The 16,291-nt window shown below is 35.2% G+C and overlaps 1 protein-coding gene across 2 annotated transcripts in view; it reads left to right on the top strand.

Annotated features, from left to right (window-relative positions):
- The window catches only part of Tent2 (terminal nucleotidyltransferase 2), a 48,727-nt gene that overhangs the window by 27,144 nt on the left and 5,292 nt on the right, over positions 1-16,291 (top strand). For both annotated transcript variants that reach the window (XM_021208317.2, XM_021208316.2), the window contains exons 11-13: positions 5,268-5,311; positions 11,294-11,430; positions 15,897-15,988. In XM_021208317.2, coding sequence (XP_021063976.1) covers positions 5,268-5,311; positions 11,294-11,430; positions 15,897-15,988 — 273 coding nt within the window. The remainder of the gene's footprint in view (positions 1-5,267; positions 5,312-11,293; positions 11,431-15,896; positions 15,989-16,291) is intronic.

Here is a 16,291-nt window from a genome sequence, read left to right as displayed (position 1 = left end):
GGAATCAAAATTGTTTTTTCAAGTTATAGAAAGACTTAAAATTGTTCAAGTACACCAAACATTTTCTAGATGAGTCATCAGAAAGTCTTTTGTCCTTTTTCTTGATAAAGTGTCTTAAGCTAATCATAATGTGTATTTATTGCTGATCTATCTTGGTTATATGTTGATTTGATGGTTTACTTTGCAATGATTTGGAGCGTGATATATATATTATTTTAATCTACTCTATATATCACTATCACTAATCATTTTTTTTTCCAATTTTCCAGTAGTATCATCTCTTAGATAAGTTTTTAGGGCTTGCTTTCATTTTTTGTATCATAGTTGATTTTTTTACTAAAAATTGAAAGGATTTCTTATATGTTCTGTGAAGAACAATACAATAACCATTTATCATCCAGTGTTGACTCATTTCAATTTTGGTAGTAATTCAAAAATTATATTTGATTGTCATAACATGCATGCATCTATATGACACATGCCCAGTCCTCTGGCCTTACTGGTTATATTTAAATTTTAATTTTCTTGACAACTTTAGTACTTTAGAGTACTTTAAGTTGGTTTCTTAACAAATTGAAAATTCATCAAGAAATAAAATTTTGCCAGAATAATTAAATCATTTTAAGATTTGTTTTTTTACTGAAGCAGTTTGTGCTTAATGGCACTGTTATCAGTTATTTCTAAGTAAAAACAGTAATATAATATGTAACTCTATTGGCCAACTTAAACTAATCCACCACTGTATCCCCCCTCCCCCCAGTAAATTATGAGATCAGTAATCGTTTTCTTTGTTGTTATCTCCTTAGTGGGAGAGAAAATGTCTTACAGCTCAACTGAAGGTTGGTTTGATCAGTTCAGCCTGGTATAGGGGACTGACTAGTTTTTGTGATATTGATGATGATATTTCATCTCTTTTGCCTTCATATTCTTACCTATGAGATAAGTTGTTGAGTAAATGGTTATTGTTTAGCTTTCTGAATGTTTTAAAACATAATGTTGCCATGAAGGAAACAGGTGTTCTATATGCTGAAAGAATATAAAGACTATAGCATTTTTTATGATACATGTTAGTAGTCACAGACTGTCCATATCTCAGGAAATCACTGATCAAAGCTGAACAGGAAAAATAACTGAGAACAGATTCTAAAGGCAACCTAAGAGCAAGAGTTACCAAGATAGAGTTAACAGTTGGGTAGAAATAAGAATATTACGATTGGCTAGCATGTTCTTGGGGCAGAACTTCTCCACATCTATTAAAAATTTTTTTTTGTATTTTTAAAATTAATGACTGCTTAGTATTATTGAAAATATACTCTTTAGCTGTTAAAAAAGTTTTGATAAATCATTATGGAATGCTTATGGTGTAACTTTGTAGTAATCTTACCAGTAAGTCCTTGTCAAGGTATTATAATAGTTTTATATTGAAAATAAACTTTTGTTTATGTTTTATTTCCTTTGAAAGAATTTAAAATCTAAATTCTTAAATAAAAATGAATTATGCAGCCAGATGTTTTTTTCTGAGTTTATGTTGTTTTTGAGTAAGATATTTTTTACATTAGTGAACTCATTGAGGAAGCGTGTACATCTGTTATAAATCTACTTACTGCTTCTTTAATCCTTAAAATTAAAAAGTCTTTAAGGTTTTAAAGCGCTATGATAAAAACAGCACAGCTAAGACAGCTTGTAAAGGGAATGTTTACTGGTTCCTGAGATTGAGAGGCCACATCTTAACCACATGAGGCAGAGGGATAGAGTGGCACTCCTACATAAGCTAAGAGCACACCTACAGTGACACACCTCTTACTTCTTCCCCCATAGTTCCACCAACTGAGGACCGACTAAACATATGAATCTGGGGTTACATTCTCATTCAGATCACCACATTTGACTTCCACAGTTGGCACAATTATAATGTAAAATGCATTTAGTTCAACTCTAAAAGTATGCAGCCTTTCCAGTCTCTACTATTAAAATCTTAAGGCCCAGTGAGAATCAAGGCCGTGTCTAAGTTGCACTTCCCCTTTATAATTAAAAAGCAAATTATATACTTTCAACATAGAGCGACACAGTATGTAGTACCATTCCAAAAGGGAGGAATGGGGGTTTAGTGAAGAAATACTGGACCAAAGCAAGACTAAAACCCAGCAGGGCAAACTCCGAATCCTGTGGCTGTGTCTGATGTCAAAGGCCTCTTCCAGCTTTGGTGCCTGTCACATACCCCCACCACACCCTCCCTCCCTGTCCTTCTGTCCCGCCCCAGTGCATTATATTCCTCAGGTGTAGCTCTCCTTGGCATATGTCTCTTGATTCTGGTATCTTCAATATCTTGGGGTCTCCAGTGCAATTCAAGCTTCACTTTTGATAGCTTCATGAATAGCCTTTCTGAGCCAGGACTCCTGGAACACACTTGACCTCAGTGGGTCAACTTAATTGCACTAACCCTCTTACTCATGCATCCTTCCTGATTCTAAGCAAGAACCATGTGGAGAACACTGCCAAGTTTGACTGCCTGCTTGGGATGGAGCCAGGCTCCCTTGAATCACATTTGTAGTTTTTCTTTGTTGTTACATTTTTAGGAGCAGAAAATTCCTTAGGCCTTTCCTTTTAAAAGTTGTAAGCTTAGCTGGTTGGGGTCTTGCCCTGGGAGCAATCTTCCCTTTATTCTGTTCCACACCAAGCCTCTCTTTAATCTTCTCATCTTGTTCAGCATAGCCTTGGCTCCAGCATCAAGTTTCCTGATGTTCATTTTCTCCTACAGCTGTATAGTTTGTATTTGTTTGCTCCTCATTCTTTTTCATTATAGACTTACTATATAAAAGTGATAACTAATAGTACAAAGTCAATATTAGACTGTTTTAAAATCTCCTCTGCCAAAGAAATTAGTCTATTTTTTTTTTTTTCTTCTATTAGCCTTAGGAGAATTCTTAGGACAAGAAAAGCAACCACATTCTTTGCCAAAATATCACACAAGAATGGTCTTTAGCCTATGAAACCTCTTGGCCTGGCCTTTCATAGTCAGCATAACTCTCAGTCTTACAAGATCTTACTAGGATAGCCATTAAGATACACTTAGAACATTAAACCGCTTTCCTGAAACTCAGTTCCAAAGTCTTGCATGTTCCTCCAAAAACCCCATATGGTCGGGTCTGTCCCATCAGTACCTCACTTAGTACCAACTTCTATCTTAATTATTTTTCTATTGTTGTAATAAAAGACCATGACCATAAATTAAAAGGTAGCTTACAAAAAGTAAGCAATTAACTGGGCATACGATTTTAGAGGATCAGAGTTCATGACCCTGGAGCAGAGGCATGGTAGCAGAACAGCCGAGCTCACATCTTGATCCATAAGCAGAAACCAGACACACAGGTCCATCCCAGTGACACGCCTCCAATAAGGGCCTAGTCCTTCCTAAATCGTTCCAACAACTGGCGATGTATTCAAACATAAATCTATGGAGACCATTCTCACTCCAGCTACCATATCTGTGTGACTCTAAGCCCAATTGTTGGTATTTTTCTCCCTTGTCATTCCAAATAATGGTTCTAGAATGTGATTTTTTAAAATTTTGTCTTCATCTTTTATTTTATAATTTTTAATTTATGAAGTATTTAATAGAATTAAATTTTATTTTTATTTTATGTTTTAGTAAATATTTTTAAATAAACCGATTCTTGGTAAGAGATTCACAGTGTTACTTCTGTATTATAATGCAATTTATTAGGAAGCCATTAAAATTTTTTGTAAAAATATTAAGACATTCAAAATTAAAGTGTCTGGGTCTGAGTTTACATAGAAGGTCTTATAGAATGGTAAATGTCTGAATGCCTCTGGGCAAAGCATATGTGACTGTGCATGTATATAACATTAACCATGTGAGGGTGATTTTGGTAAGTAGACAATTAAATATTTCTTTTCTCTTTACAGTACTCATTCATAATCTGCACATGTTCTTATTACAAAATTGTTAGTGCAATTTTCAAATTAGGATTAAAGTATATAAAAGGGAAATATAAATGTATAATTGTACTCTGTACTACTCTACATTTTAGAAATGACAGTTGGAGGTCATATAAGTTGGTCATAATGCTTACTTACATGTTTGTAAATGTAGGTCATTTAAATTTTTTTGCTAGGTAGCAAAGTATTGGGTATTTGTTACTAAGCTTCAACTATATATAATATAGTTCTTTTTCTTAAGTACAAACTTTATCATATACTGCTATATTTGGTCTCTAATACAAAAGATATCTTGGGATTAAAGCACTTGTATTTTATCATACTCCACATATTTAAAGCTACGTTGTGAATAACAGGTGTCTTGTCTTCTATGTCAGATTTATAATGATTTCTTACACATCTAATAAGATTGGGTTTGCTCAAAAATAATTGAGTTGTTAACTTTCTGGGGATGTTGCTCTGTTGCTAAGAACTTGCTAACATGCCTGAGGCCAAAGGTTTTATTCCCAGCACTCCAGAACAGGTGTGTGGGGTTGCACATCTCTGATTCTTGCACTTGGGAGGTAGAGGACTAAAGACCCGAAATTCAGGGTCATTCTTACATAAGTAGTAAGTTTGAGGTCAACCTGGGTTGTATGAGACCTTGCCTAAAAGAAAGAAAGAAAAGCGTTTAAACGAGGGCAATTAAATAGGTTAGTGAGTTTCTTATGATATTTTATTTGTATTTCTAGGGTGGCTGTACAAATCCTGTGATTTAGATTTCTAATCTTTACTGAGATGTTTTTTAAGCAGTGTTATTATGTAGCTGAATGTGACTTTGGTTTTGATTTTTAAATAGCTCAATTTTCTTATAACTTTAATATTGCTCGTTAATAGAAATTAAATAATGAAGGGACATAATGATAACAGTATTCTCTAATACAGGAACATTGAACTGCTGATGGTTTAGGAACACTGAAGTCTTAAAATTGCTTGTTTTCATAGTCATGTTCATGTTAACGTCCATTCCAAATCTGTAGAATTCTGTCTTCCCTATTTTGTGTTTGATATTTAATCGAATGACTTGTATGGACTCTATATAAAACCTTGAAGAAACATTAACTTATATAGGAAGGTACATAGTTAAAATCTAAAATTGTCAATTTACATGAACTAAAAGTTTAGGAGCTAGATTCCATGAAATACATGAAAACTTGAATTTTAGTGTCAACCCTTGTGGTCTCATACCTGGGGTGAAGCTGACAAAAGTTTGCATTGTAATATGAATCATGTGAGTCACGGAAGCTTTAAACTTTTTCTTTTTATAGCCCTACCTGAACCCATCCTTCCATCCCTCCAAAAAATTTACCCAGTAAGTGTTTCTTATAAATTATTATACTATATATTGTCAATTATGTATGGGATGTTTATATGCAGTACTAATGTAAATATAAAAATTATAAAGCTAAATACATAATAACATTTTCTATATAGACTGAAGTATTGACCTTGAGAACATTTAAGTATCTTGTTCACGTTTTAAGAATGTTCTGGTACTTTTTGGTCGTTGGTGTATAATCTGGTCAGTTATGTTGTTGTTTGAATATTTTTGCATGATATGCATGATTATCACTAATATAAATCACGTAATCTTAGTTGGTCAGGGTTCATTTGACCTTACTCCAACTTTCTTCATACTGTTTAATTTTATAGCATTTGTGTTTAGTACTTCAGAAAAATTTTATTGTAGTGTATATTTTGAAAAGAAGGAAATTAAGTTAACAACTGGATAATCTTTTCACTTTCACATCATTTTAATAAGCAGTACACAAAAAATAGCAATAGCAAACTATCTTGTTTACATAATAGTAAGACTTCTGAGATTAATAGAAAGTTGAAGTGTGCCTCCTAGCAAAAATTTAGTACATATTATTTCAGTTGAGAGAAACCCAAGTGAAGTAATGCACATAGTCATCGGCATTTTGATGCTTTTTCAGTGTTCTCATATTTTTTTTTTTATAATTTTTCTTTAATCTGTGTCATCATAGCCCATGATTAGTTTTAAAAATAATAGCTTAGCTGCTTCTCTAGAATGTTTGGCCAACCTTCTAAAACTTCTGAAAACATACATATTATGTTATATATATTTCATGCATAAAAGATTTTTGAAAAAAAGGTTGGTGGGCATATTACAAAGGAGAATATCCTATGCGGCTTATATGCTTGGTATTCAAACAAGTTCTTGTTGTACATAAAGTGTAAGTACACTTGACATGCAGCATCTGTATGATTGAATCTATGACAGTTGAGGTAAAGTGATAATCCTTGTACTTGAATACTAATTGTTTTGCAGCGTACATGTGGGGTGCTGCCTGATAAAGGTCTCATAAGTAGTGTAGTGGGGTCTCCCAGTGTCCTGTGGGTCATCTGCTGGAACAGACTGTGACAAGAACCTCTGGCATCTGGCAAACAAACTTATGCTAGTGAAGAATTATTTTAGTGGGCTTTTAATATAGTTAGGAATCAGTCTTTATGCCCTTAAATATGAAAAATGAATATGTCAAGTATAGAACAAGTAGCTTATTTAACTTTTTGTCATTTTTTAAATAGCAGCAATAGTTTCTTCTTATTTTAATATACTTTAGGGATTATACAAATCTGAGCATTCCCACCACTTCTGGGGACAGCAGGAAGCTCCAGTTACATGAATTTAATGTTTTGTGATGGCTAAGAACAGCAGTCAGCACCAGACTTGAACAGTTAGCCACAAGCATCCTTCAAAATGAAATGTCCTAGTAGCAAGACAGGTAAACCAGCTTAACAGGGACTCTGCTTGGGAAGTGGCTTCTTTGTTATTCTTAAATGTTTTCCTCCTTCCACAAACACTTTATACCTTAGTTCATACTGAATGATCTAAAATAATATTTATGTGTTCAGTTTATTGTTTCAGCTTTATGTTTCCTTGAGGTCCAGTATTTGATGTAAAAAGAAGGATGTATTTCATCATACAAAGAATCCAGTACTTAACTTTAAAAGACTCTTAGTTGGTTATGGTAGCACACACCTGTGATCCAGTATTTGGAGACTGAGTCAGGAGGATTGTGGGTTTGAGATTAGTTTGAGCTATGTTATAAGATCCTGACTCCAAAAACAAAAACAATCTTACTGTCCATTGAAAGTACATCTCTGGAAATCTCACTTGAAATCCTGTGCTATGTGAAATCATTTGTACTAATATAATAGAGAAATATCAGTTTAATATTGTGCTTGGGGATAGAAGAGGCAGTAAGCGTATTATTATTATTATTATTATTATTATTATTATTATTATTTTTACCAATAAGCACCCCATTTTTTACTCCTGTGTTTCATTTTTCTAATTGTTTGACTTTTCCCACATGACAGGCCTAATTTTATTTACATTCACTTGTGCTTCTATATTCTTCTTGTTTTGCTAAGAATAACATTTCTTTTTCTATTTCTATGACTGTAATGAGTAAATATTATTAACTTAGTCTCACAGCTGTATATGATACTAAGTGTTCTTGGTAGGGCAGGGACACATAGGTAGCCCTAGTATGTGGGAGACAGAGGCACACAGAGGCAAGAGAAAGCAAGTTGGGCCAGATTAAAAGAAGAAACGACCACCAATAACAAAAACTAATTGTAGACTCTCCTAGATTGAGAATGGTTTAATTTGCTTTCAGGTAAGTTAGGTTGCCATCTTAACTACTTAAATTACACTGTTATATTTGCTATAAGATTGATGCTTATGTTCATAAGAACTTACTACCCCATCTTATGTAGGATTTATTTTATGTGAAATCTGTTTACCGTTCAGCAGAATACCTTTTCAGTGGTCTGTCTGATAGAACAAGCAAATTACCTTGTTTCTCACTAATAGTAACCATCACTTTTCTCACTACTAAAAACATCCAGTTTTGAATGAAATTTTATTACTCCCAAACAAACAGCCTTATAATGTTTGATGCCTATGTTAGTGATAGAAAAGGGCTTTCATAATTGATCAAGCATATGGTTGCAAGAGGATGGCCCAGAGGCTGTATTGCCCCAATATTGTCTTTCCTATGGAAAGGTTACTGCAGCATTCACTATAGAATTGTACTTGTGTATTACATTTTACTTTATTTGTACATGACTTCTATCCTATATGAACTTTAAAAGAGAACATGGCAAATTCTTACAAGTGACTTAATAGTTAACTTGTTATTTTAGAGTGAGATAATTTCTTCTATTTTTCAAAGATTACAATGAAATATTTTCCTCTTTTTGTTTTTGTTTGTTTAGTTTTTGCCTTTGATACTACCTCTTACAAGTCCAGGTTGGCCTTGACCTTGTAGGATGAGCCACCAAGGGCAGCCTTTTTAACTTGGGTTTTGAGGACTGAAACTGTGTCCTCAAGTTATTGCCACAGTCCCTGAGTTAAAATAATTCTGAAAATGGATACATTTCAGTTCACTTGTGATACTGAATGTGACAGAAAAAGATGAGGACTATAAGCAGCATTCCCTCCACCAGCTGTATTAGAAGAGGGCTCTCACGGTCACTGCTTAGACCGAGCAGCCTAAGCATCATGGCAGAGCGCTTTGTTTAGACGATGTGTGGCTCCAAGTGGTTCTGTGGCTCAGGGTATTGGTAAGCAGTTACAAAAGGACTTAGGTATTTCTCATGGTTCATCTAAGAGAAATGGCAAACCATTTGTCCAAAAACAGTCAACATTTATATATATTATTTGGAAAATACTCTCACACATTAGATCATTATACATTTTTATTTGATATTCAAAATAAGAATATTCTAAAACTGTAATGAGGAAAACCATTCCTTTAAATGTTAATCTGGAAAATGTATTCACAGAGACTGCATTTGGTTAAATTGCTTTCCCGTTGATTTGCTTTGATTTTGTAAGCCTCCTTATGCTCTCTAACACATTAGCCTAAGTTCTTTACCTGCTTATCAGTTAGAATAGTGTATATTTCTCTTAATCCAGAGAATCTTTTCATATGTGAATATTTACCCCAAACTGAGGATTTCTGCAGGTAAATTCCTGTTTATTTGTGGCTTACTTTAGGTGTGATGGGGTATTTAGGTTTTTTCCTTTTCTTTTTGGGGTGTTTGTGTGTGTGTGCTTTTTCCTTCAGGTTTTTTTTTTTTTTTTTTTTTTTTTCTGACAGCATGATATAACTCTTGTATAGAGTCATACCAAAAGGAACAGTAGAAGTAAGACTAGCCACATTATTGTTTCAGGTCATTCTGGGTTTTAGTAGAGTAGGTAGGTCTCATATCTCTTTAGTTTTAAACTTACAGTTGATGATCCCTTACCTATAAATTATAGGTAATAAATCAAATGGAGACAAATGCATTGTTTCTACCCGTAAAAGTGTGATGGAGACAATGCCTTTTTTCTCCTTGAGGCTCTGTTGTAAAAGAGAGCTGCTTTTCTGTCTGTCTACATTCCGTCTTTGGCTAGTCAGTTAAGAGCTTGAGTTGGGTGACGTAGCACTCTCTCTCTCTACTGTTAGAAATGTAAAACCAAACATCTATTGGCTTTGTGGTTGTGACTGGGATGTAGTTTCTTCTAGGGAAAGAAAGGTAATCATTCGTTGTTAGGTGACAGACTTTTCTGGAGAGAAATACAACACACATACATCTACTAACCCCTGATAGGGAATTCACAACAGACCAAAATACGTATACCACTGATGTCCAAATGGGTTTTGATGGGGTTACATAGAGGAGTGAGTGAAGGGTTACTCACAGGAGCAGAAATGACTCAAAGACAGCTTCATCTGCCCGTGCAGCTTGCCTTGTCTGAACGATTCTCTGTGGATTTTTTTATTATTATTATTATTATTGTTTACTATTGGGAAGGGAGGGCCCTAATTAATCCGGTCAGTTTCAGATACTTCCTGGAGCTATTTTGAAGCATTTTACTTTCTGTCTTAAAGGAGCTTCCCTGCAAGATGAGATGTATTTTTCAATCTTGTTTGAAACTGTTACCCAATTAACATTAAGTATTAGTGATGGAATTACAAATAACAATACCAGGGAACATTTTAATTTTGTTCCTTTGTTTTTATTGATCTCTTCCCACCCTGAGGATTGCAGTCAGTGGTACATTGTCCACTTAAATATTTAGGTAAAACCTTTTTTTTTTAGCTGTCGCCAGTTGAAATGGTACCTAAGGTGGATATTTCAGAATTAAAATATTATTCTAGTTTTTGTGCTGCTATAGTCCTTTCCCAGCTCCCTTTTAAAATACATTTCAAATTGAATAGCAATAAAGAAAAAAATTTTTTTAAATTCTTAATGGCATTACCTTATAATGTCTAATTTGCTCTAATTTGGATCCACCCTCCCCAACACCACATTTTAAAAATGGGTGTGGTAGTGCATGCCTATAATCTCCCCCTTGGGACATAGAGACAGGATGATCAGAATTTCAAGGTCATCCTCTAGTACTTACTAAGTTTGAGGCCAGCCTGGGTTGGAGAGCCTGAATTAAAAAAGAAAAAAAAAAACTTTGTGAATATATATTATTTGACAATCGCTCTGTTCACTTAGTATATTCCAAATCCATACTTGCTGAAAGAGGAAAGATCAGATAAGAAAACAAATATTTTAGAACAGAAAGTACCTATTCATATTTTTTCTAATAAATGCCTTATTTAGACCTAGATCACACATAGCTAAGAACTCCTTTGTAAATTACTGTGATAAACGTTTGTTGGCTCTTAGTTGTATGTATTCTGTCTTCTTTCCCCTTCATCATCTTTGCAAGTTTATCACATGGTGCATCCATCTTTATATTTCCCCTTGAAATACAACAATAAAATCAAATGGCTTTGAAAGTCTCAAAAAAACAAAAACAAAAACCAAAAAAAACAAAAACAAAAACAAAATTATTTGTATACTGAAGCTTTTGTGACCTTTGAGAAGAATGTTAAGTGGCAGTTGGAAAAAGCTGTTGCTTAGTGCTTGATATGTCCTCCATACATAAAGTACAACGCTTCACTGTAAAAACAATTAAGGAGATATATTTATGAATGTGTGTCATGGAGGAGACTCATGGTATGGATAATAAAATTTGACTCATGTTTGAAATCTTTTGCTACCATAATGATATAATATACTCAAGCCAAACACTAGGTTTTCATATACTTTCTACCCTACTCTATGTACTGTGAGATCTTTAGTGAAAAAAAAATTAGAAAATATTTCTAAATTGCCAGTATAAAGAAAGCTTCTGTCTTCAGAGATCTTAGATAAGGCTGGATAACGTTCTTTGGATATGTTTTAAATGGCTTTGTGTATTTCTCTTTTTCTTCAACAGGAATCTTTTAGTACTTCTGTACAGCTGCACCTTGTTCATCATGCCCCATGTAATGTTCCTCCTTACCTCTCAAAGAATGAATCAAGTCTTGGGGACCTCTTACTGGGCTTTCTTAAATATTATGCTACAGAATTTGAGTAAGTAAAACTTATAAATTGTACTTGTTCTTTTATATATAAGTGAATGCTGTAGATGTAGTCGGAAGGTGCATTTGTTAATTTCAGTGTTGTAAGTAGGTTCATGAAGTATAGCATCTAACAGCTTGTAGCAACTATGATTTCAATTTCCTATTTGCTAATAAAACATTCATAGTTTAATTAGCCTTGTTTTTTGTGTGTGTGTGTGTGTGTGTGTTTGTTTGTTTTTTGTTTTTTCGAGACAGGGTTTCTCTGTGTAGCCCAGGCTGGCCTCGAACTCAAAAATCCGCCTGCCTCTGCCTCCCGAGTGCTGGGATTAAAGGCATGCGCCACCACGCCCGGCTAGCCTTGCTTTTTTGAAACAGGGTTTCTCTGAATAGCCCTGGCTGTCCTGGAACTCACTTTGTAGACCAGGCTGGCCTCGAACTCAAAAATCCGCCTGCCTCTGCCTCCCGAGTGCTGGGATTAAAGGCATGCGCCACCACGCCCGGCTAGCCTTGCTTTAAGATTTAGTTTTTTAATATATGTGTATGTCTGGTGTATGTTTGTACGTGTGGGTATAATGCTCATGGAGTCCAGAAGACGGATTCAGACCACCTGGAACTAGAGTTTCTTGTTATTGTGAGCTGCCTGGTATGTGTGCTAAGTATTGGACTTGGGTCCTTTTGAAGAGTAATATATGTTCTTACCCTTTGAGCCATTATTTCGGATTTGATGTGCTTCAGTTTTGTTTTATTTCATTTGTGATTCTACTTTGTTTGATAACTCTTTCTAGTAGGGCCTAGGTGGATCTTATGTTTTAATTTTATGTAAATGGCTCATAGTTCGAACATCTGTTTCTAGGAATTTAAAATTTATAGTTAAAAAAATATAGCTAAGACTTGGAATTTTTTAAATGTTTGATCTGAATAAATAGATGTATTAGAATGAAATGCAAATAAAAAAGAGAGTCTTCATTGACAAAAATTATAGAACTATGAGATATAAACAGATTTTAAAGGTGTAGTGGTTGTTTCTAAATTTACTTTTAAAGATGTTGTAATAGGTATTGTTTATAGTCTTTTCCAGTGTGTGCTAAGTGATTGCTGTGTGTTTCATTTAACCACTGCAAAAATTTGCCAAGTTTAGGGAATTCGTATACATAAAATGTGCTTATAACAGTACAGCTAAGTAGTGGGAGAATTGGGATTCAAATTGAAGTCATGACTCCAAACACACGTGCGTGTGTGCCGTGTGTGTGGAGGGAGGCCAGGGATTGATTTGGATTTCTTCCTCATTTGTCCTCCACCTTTTCTTTTGAGAATATTCTCTCACTGAACCTTGAGCTCACTGATTTGGCTCGGCTGGCTGTCTAGCAATTCCTAGGGACCCTTCTGGCTCTGTTTCTTCAGGGCTCAGATCACAGGCATGTGCTACCACTTCTGGCTTTAAAACATGTTTTAAATTACATCTACTTATTTATTTACTTTCTTATTGTGTGAGGGGGTGAACGGTGCATGTGTGCCCTGGCACATGTGGAGGTCAGAGGACCAACTGTAGGGTAAGTTCTCTTGCTCCAACATGTGAGCCTTGGGGATAGAATTGGGTTGTCAGGTTCAGTGACAGTGTCTTTACCCACTGAGTTCTGGCTTGCTCGCTGCTGGCCCAGGCCTGACTTTTACATACTTGCTGGGCATGTGAACCCAGGTTCTCATACTTGGGTGGCAGGCACTCTACTCCATGAACCATCTCCCTAACCCCAGCCCCCAGTGTGCAGGTGAGAGGACAGCTTGTAGTCGTTGGTCCTCAGGCTTGGTGGCAGGTGCCTTTAGAAGCTGAGCCATCTTACCCCAAACCCACATTCTGTATTAACAGTACCTATTGTTGTATAAGTTAGACATTCAGGAGTGTTAAGAGAAAAGATTCACAGAAGCAAATGCATTTGTTCTGTGTGGGTGCTTTGTTGGACTGGCACCAGAAACTAGATGGGAAGGCTTTTGTGTTAGTTTACATTAAGAGAAAATAGTGTACTGGATCGAATAATACTAGCTGTGTTGCTAATGTTTGGGAAAAGATTTTAAAACTTCATACCTACTTTTGCCCAATGTATTTTTATACCAAATAATTTTACGTAGTTGACTATAGGGAGCTCAGCCAAGAATATGGTACCATTTAACAGAACTCTGGCAACTGCTAAAATTCATAAGGATTTCTTCTGAATTTTATTCAGTTAAAAGCACCCTCTTTACTTGAAAGACAAAAAAATTAATTGTCTGGAAAGGATGTTTGAGTATATACATTTTGTAGTAGTTTTAGATGACCATTTAAAAGTTACTGATTTTTATTTTTTTAAGCCAGGTATGGTAGCACATGTCTGTAGTCATATTGGTGGAGTCTGAAGCAAGAACTGAAGTCAGGGAGTTAGGGGCCAGTCTGAGCAGTATAGCTATACTCTCTTAAAACAAAATACAAAGCTAACAAAGATGAGACAGTAAAAGTTTCTGTTGGTTGTGGTACTGCAAGCTAAAAAGGATGAGGCAGGAGGATCATAAGTTTGCGGACAGTCTGGGCTGCAGCTTCTAGCATCAGATATGGTGGGGTAGGTATGTGTTCCCAATACACACAAGGTGGAGGCTGAAGGGTGAGAATTTCAAGGATAGCCTGACTATTATCTCAAGATTTATTATATCTCAAGATTGAGACTAGGCCCCATTTTGTAAGACCTTGTCAAAAACAAAAAAAAAACAAAAAAAAAAACTTGAAGTGATGCACATGTAACATTGTAACTGTTTTGCTCAGTATGTAGTGATTTTTCTCCTTGCATTGTTATTTTTAAAGGAAATCTTGGAAACATTTGTAGTAATGGATCAAAGCCCCTTTTCTGTGTTTGGAACTGTAGGCAACAATCATTGTTAGAATGTCTTCCTAGACAACTCACAAGATGTATATATTTTGTTTTATAGGTGTGTACATTTAAACCTTAAAGCCCTGCACTAGTTGCCTTCCCTATGTGCATTCACTGGCCTGGGTTCAAAGCCAGTGTCTTGACGCTCATGCCAGGCAAATGCTACTAAAGGTCCTTGATCTTTGGAGACAAGGTCTCTCAATATCCCAGGATGGCTTTGAATTTGCATTCTTACTGCCTCTGCCTTCTGAGTTCTAGGGTTATAGGTACATGCCACCACCCTGTGTTCTGCTCAGCTCTTGATTAAAGCCATAATAATAATAAAACAAAAACCATGCATAGAGGATACTTCCTAATGATCGAACTGCACAAACAGAAAATTATTTCTTACGTATTTAAAAATGAAAATCTTTCTTCTAGAAACCTTGAATACATGGCCCATGATTTATGTTCTTAGAGATTTCCTGATACATGGAGAGGAGTAGGTTGAGTGTTGGTGGGTCCCAAGCCATGGTCTTTCTCACCTTGTTGATAGTCAAAGGCAAATAGAGTTGACAAAAAGTTTTCACCTCATTCTCAAATTTATTTTTATTTATTTTTTTGTAAATCAGCTGTGAGTGCTCACATTTGTTGGACTGTTTCTTATAAAAATGAAAAATGCTTTTATTGTAGTTACTTAGAAACATAAATAAATGTTTATAATCTTTAATATCATGCAAAATTAGTATATTAGTGAAACTTTGACTCAGAATATTTTCTAGTGGCTATGGAGTGTAGCTCAGTGGTACCCTGCTTGCCGGGAGCTAGGAACCATAGGTGCTCTTTCTAGCACACAGAGACCGGCACTTTAGAGGTGCAAGATGGAGAAGCAGTGTAGACAAAATTGTTTCACTCAAAATATTTTACTGTTAGGGGTATAGCTCAGTTAGTAAACTGCTTGGCTAGGGTTTATGAAGCCCTGTTTATGAGGCTCTATTTCCAGCACTGCATAAACTGGCACTTGTGAAGTTGAGGCAGAAGGACCAGAAGTTTAGAGTCCTCTTGGGTATAAAATTCAGGGTCAGCTTGGGCTACATGACATCCTGTCTTAGTTAAATAATGCTGTTTCTTAAGTAAAAACACAGACATCATTGTTTTCTTCCTTGGTTCTGCTAGCTACTTTCAAATTTTATCCTAAATCCTGTAAAGTGTACCTGAAGAAAATTAAGGAATGTTATTAGAAAAAGAAAATTCCGTAAGATTACCTCATAACTAATGAAACATTTTTATTGTGGTAATAGCAGTAGGCAGTATTGTTGTGTTTTACTTAAACTTTAAAGAACATTAAAGAACTATTTTTGTACTATTTTTTTACTAAAAGTGTATACAGTATCTAGAATATACTGAGGAACTAGTTGAATCCTGGAACTTAATCTCTCCTTGGAAGAGGTCTGCAGAAGCACACATAGTAACATAAACGGAGAATGGGTGTGGAGGGAGCGCAGGAGGCAAGGTTATTGTTCTGTCAGGCAGTCAGGTCAACTTCAACTGATGAACAAGACATTCAGAAAGTAGCCAGTTCTTGTTTGTTTCCTCCCTTCAGCTGGAACACTCAGATGATTTCAGTTCGTGAAGCCAAAGCCATCCCAAGGCCTGATGATATGGAATGGAGAAATAAATACATCTGTGTTGAAGGTAGGCTTCCTCTGACCACTGGCTAGTAACCATTTATCATCATGGAACTACTAATTCCAATTTTTATTTCTGTTACAGCAATGTATTTATGTTCTGAGGTTATTTATATATCTACCTTTACAATTTTTTAATTTGGGAAAGCATTTAAAGTACCTTAGTTGTGAGAAATGCTAAATGTGAATTTGAACATTTTAGTTGGTAAGATTTGAGCAGTTCATACCTTTTTCATACTAAATTGACTGAAACTGTATAATTTGTGATACATATTATGAAGTTGATTTAACTTTAAAGATGATCTGAAAA

Source organism: Mus pahari, chromosome 11 (genome assembly GCF_900095145.1).
Source record: "Mus pahari chromosome 11, PAHARI_EIJ_v1.1, whole genome shotgun sequence".
NCBI lineage: Eukaryota > Metazoa > Chordata > Mammalia > Rodentia > Muridae > Mus > Mus pahari.
This window is presented reverse-complemented; position numbering and strand designations above follow the sequence as displayed.